Here is a 3,981-nt window from a genome sequence, read left to right as displayed (position 1 = left end):
TCATAACTGTAAAAATAAACATGAGAATTGCGTTTCCTTTTTCCCAACAAGCCCTATAAAAGCAGTACATATGTCTGCCAGGACAAAATCTCATTCCCTTCTCTCTGTACTTCTGTACACCAATAGACTGATCTTTGTTGCAATTTGCTGACCATATATTCTCTGTAAAGGAACCTAGCTAACTAGCAAGCTCATTCCTTACCAAGCTGCCTGATCAATCTTCCACAACATCATATCTAGAGCCGCTATATTTCCATACAGATATACATAAATATATGCAGTTTCTTCAGCCCACCATGACTTCAAAATTCGACGAGCTTCGGTGGATCTTTCAAATCCGCCAGGGGCTGGAGGAAGAGGTCGAAGAGGATGGAGATATCCAACTTGTCTGCATCTTCAGTGTCCCTAAATCTCTTTTTTCTAGTGATCCCCATTCGTATATGCCACAACAAGTTGCTCTCGGACCTTATCATCATTGGCGTCCGGAGCTCAATGGCATGGAGCGGTATAAGGTTGCCGCGGCCAAAAGAGTTCAGAAGCAACTCCAAACCCATGAGTTTCAAAATCTTGTCGATCAACTGATCAAGCTGGAGTCGAGGATTCGAGAATGCTACCATATGTATATTGATTTCAATGGTGAAACCTTGGCGTGGATGATGGCCTTAGATGCTTCCTTCTTGCTTGAGATCCTTCAAAGCTATGGCATCGTCAACGAAGGAAAGGAAATAGTGCGAGTTTCCTCAGGGATGTCACAGTTGGTAGATTACACCGGCAGGAAATCGGCTTACAACGCAATTCTTAGAGATATGATAATGCTTGAGAACCAAATTCCTCTTTTCATATTGAGGAAGGTGATGGAACTTCGATTCTCGCCTCAAGAACCTGTGGATGACATGCTCTTTTCCATGTTGATGGGGTTTTGTAACGAGCTTTCGCCTTTCAAGATGATGGAAAAGTTTCCCAAAATCCAAGTTTCAGACAGTTCCCACATGCTTGACTTTTTGTACCATATCATCACACCCGAAGTCGAAGAACCATCTGTTGCGATCACGGTCGAATACCAAGATGAACCAAAAGAAGAGGGAAATGGATGGTTTGGCGATACAGGTTACATAAAGCAACTCATTGAGCAGACATGGAACTTGCTTTCAAGATTAAACATTGGTCTAATACAATCCATAAGAAAAGTGTCGACGTCAAGACCAGTTAAAGTCATACTTAAATTACCTTGGAAACTCATCTCTAACCTTCGTGGCTTTTCGTTCTTGAAGTTAGCTGTTGAATATTTTTTCTTAACCCAAGACAAAGAGGCAGTGAAACCAGAAAATGGGAGCTCTAGCTCTAATAGTAACATTTACAAGCCCCCATTAGTGGAAGAAATAGCAATACCTTCTGTCACCAAGCTCTCGAAATCCGGAGTTCGCTTTTCTCCCACAAATGGTGGCATATCAACCGTTGAATTTAACATTAAAACTGCTACACTTTACCTCCCTATTGTTAGTGTAGATGTAAACACTGAGGTTGTTTTAAGAAACTTGGTAGCATACGAGGCATCAAACGCATCGGGGCCGTTGGTTTTTACCCGTTACACCGAACTGATGAATGGGATAGTCGACACGGAGGAGGATGTGAGACGGCTTCGAGAGAGAGGGATCATTTTGAACCATTTGAAGAGTGATCTAGAGGTGGCCAACCTGTGGAATGGTATGAGCAAGTCCATCAGATTGACAAGAGTGCCATTCCTGGACAAGGTGATTGAAGATGTGAACAAGCACTACAACAGCAGATGGAAGGTAAAAGCTGATAAATTTATGAAGCACTATGTGTTTGCCTCATGGAAAATTCTCTCATTGTTGGCTGCAATTATGCTTTTGCTGCTAATGAGTTTCCAGGCTTTTTGTTCTGTGTACAACGCTCGTATATTTCAGGTTAAAATCACTTGATGAGAGGGTAGGGTGGCTTTGCGGGGATACCATTGTTTGCACTGTTTATAATTGGGCATATGTGGCTTTGACTTCCTCTTTTTTTTTTTTTCTCTTTTTTTGGCATCTGCCAAAATTCTGAATTTTTTGGTGTGAAATTGTCAAACCATTAATATTGTACACATGTGAATTTCAGTTCTCTGATTTAAATTTGTGCGACTTTAGATGTAACTGTATACAATTTTCTATTGTTTTTTATTTATGCACTATAAAAAAAGAGGTTTTTAGTGACAAAATTATTAGTAATGAACTCAATTTCGTTACTAAAAGTGGGTATTAGTGACGTTTTCAACAACCGTCACTAATACTTTCGTCACAAAAAATTGGTTTTCTCGCTCAAACTATCGCGGGAAACCATTTTTCGCTCAAAAATTATTTCGAAAAAATATTAGTGACGATTAAAGGCTATTCGTGATGAATTCAATTTGTCACTAAAAGTCACTTATTAGTGACGATTAAGTAAGCATCACTAATAGTATTTATTAATAAATAAAAATAGTATAGTTAACACTATTAGTGACATTTGGGGATATTCATCACCAATAATATGATTTTAGTGACGGTTTAGATTCGTCACTAATAGTGTTTTTATTTTTAAAAAATGTAAAAATAATTTAGTTAACACTATTAGTGACGAATAGGTAGATTCGTCACTAATAATAGAGTATTAGTGATGGTTTATATTCGTCACTAATGATATTTTTACTAAAAAAAAACATGTAAAAAAAATTTAGTTATCACTATTAGTGATGAATCTCCCCATTCGTCACTAATAAGAGGGTATTAGTGACGATTTAGATTCGTCACTAATAGTGTTTTTATTTAAAAAATAATGTAAAAATAATTTAGTTAACACTATTAGTGACGAATAAGGTGATTCGTCACTAATAATAGAGTATTAGTGACAATTTAAATTCGTCACTAATACCCACAAATATATCTACATGCACCGCTTGGGTTTCCCCCAATCTCCCTCATTTCCCTCCTTTCCCTATCTGTTTACCGCTCCTCCCCTCTCGATCCTTTCCTTCTTTCCCTCCTTCCTTTCCCTAATATGTTTCCCTCCTCCTCTCCCTATCCTCCTCTCTCTATCGTAGCCCTAGCCCCTCGCCGTAGCCATTTGTCACAGCCCTTTGCCCGCCGCCGTTCACAAATCGTCGCAGCCCCTTGTCATTGCAGTCGTAGTATCTCGCCGTCGATTTCAGTGTCGGATGATTCCCATTTTCTTTATGTTAGCTGCAGAGCATGGTTTGGTTTTGCGAAATGCCATGAACCGTGTTGGATTTGGACAAATCTGCAAGTAGGTTGACTAGGTAAAAGACCCATATATTTTTGGATAAAGCATGCCTAAATCTTATATAGAATATGCTAAACCCATGTGAAGGGATTTTCTTTAGCCAAAGGTAATCATCCATCGTTTATTTTTATTTTATGTTATTCCCTATTATTGTACTATCATATCAATAACTTTATTAAGAATTCCATTATGTATTTGAAAATGTTTTAAGTCATTTTTTCTAATGTTTATATACGAAAAATTATTTTTTTAAGAAGAGATAGAGAAGAATAAATCCACCTCTTCTTTAGAGTTTAAATAAGCCATTTTCAAGTTTGTACAAGTGTGTCGTGTTTGCTTCATGAGTATGTTAAAAGTGTTTTAGAGTACTCATATTCTTGACAGCTTCTTAATTGGTACTATAGTCAAGAGAAACCCTGTTATAATGGAAGTATGAATTTATGAAGTATGTTATTAATTTTAGTTTTGCTGCGAGTTTTAAATTTATTATGTTTATGGTCAGTTGTTATTAATAAGAAAGTGAGTGAAAATTATTCCTAGTTTTGGGGATACTAGCTTTATTTGGTAAACTATTGAATTTTTTAATAGATTAGGAGACATTTTTATGTTTTAATATGAGCTTGAAATATATGATATTGATAAGTATGAACAATGCAATTTGTTCAAAGCTAGATTTACCTCCAAAGAATAACTATTGGTGTA

At 36.9% G+C, this 3,981-nt stretch overlaps 1 protein-coding gene across 1 annotated transcript; it reads left to right on the top strand.

Moving 5' to 3' along the window:
* Window positions 1–296: 296 nt before the first annotated feature.
* Window positions 297–1,943, top strand: LOC131163447 (putative UPF0481 protein At3g02645). The gene has a single exon (XM_058120035.1). It carries the CDS (start codon window positions 297–299, stop codon window positions 1,941–1,943), a length of 1,647 nt encoding a protein of 548 aa, XP_057976018.1.
* The last annotated feature ends 2,038 nt before the right edge of the window (window positions 1,944–3,981 follow it).

This window comes from Malania oleifera, chromosome 9 (genome assembly GCF_029873635.1).
Source record: "Malania oleifera isolate guangnan ecotype guangnan chromosome 9, ASM2987363v1, whole genome shotgun sequence".
Lineage (NCBI taxonomy): Eukaryota > Viridiplantae > Streptophyta > Magnoliopsida > Santalales > Ximeniaceae > Malania > Malania oleifera.
Note: the sequence above shows the minus strand (reverse complement) of the source record. Positions and strands in the feature narration are given on the sequence as shown.

What these genes read in the sequence shown, in the direction of transcription:
- LOC131163447 (XM_058120035.1), top strand. Translation starts at nt 297, where the DNA reads ATGACTTCAAAATTCGACGAGCTTCGGTGGATCTTTCAAATCCGCCAG.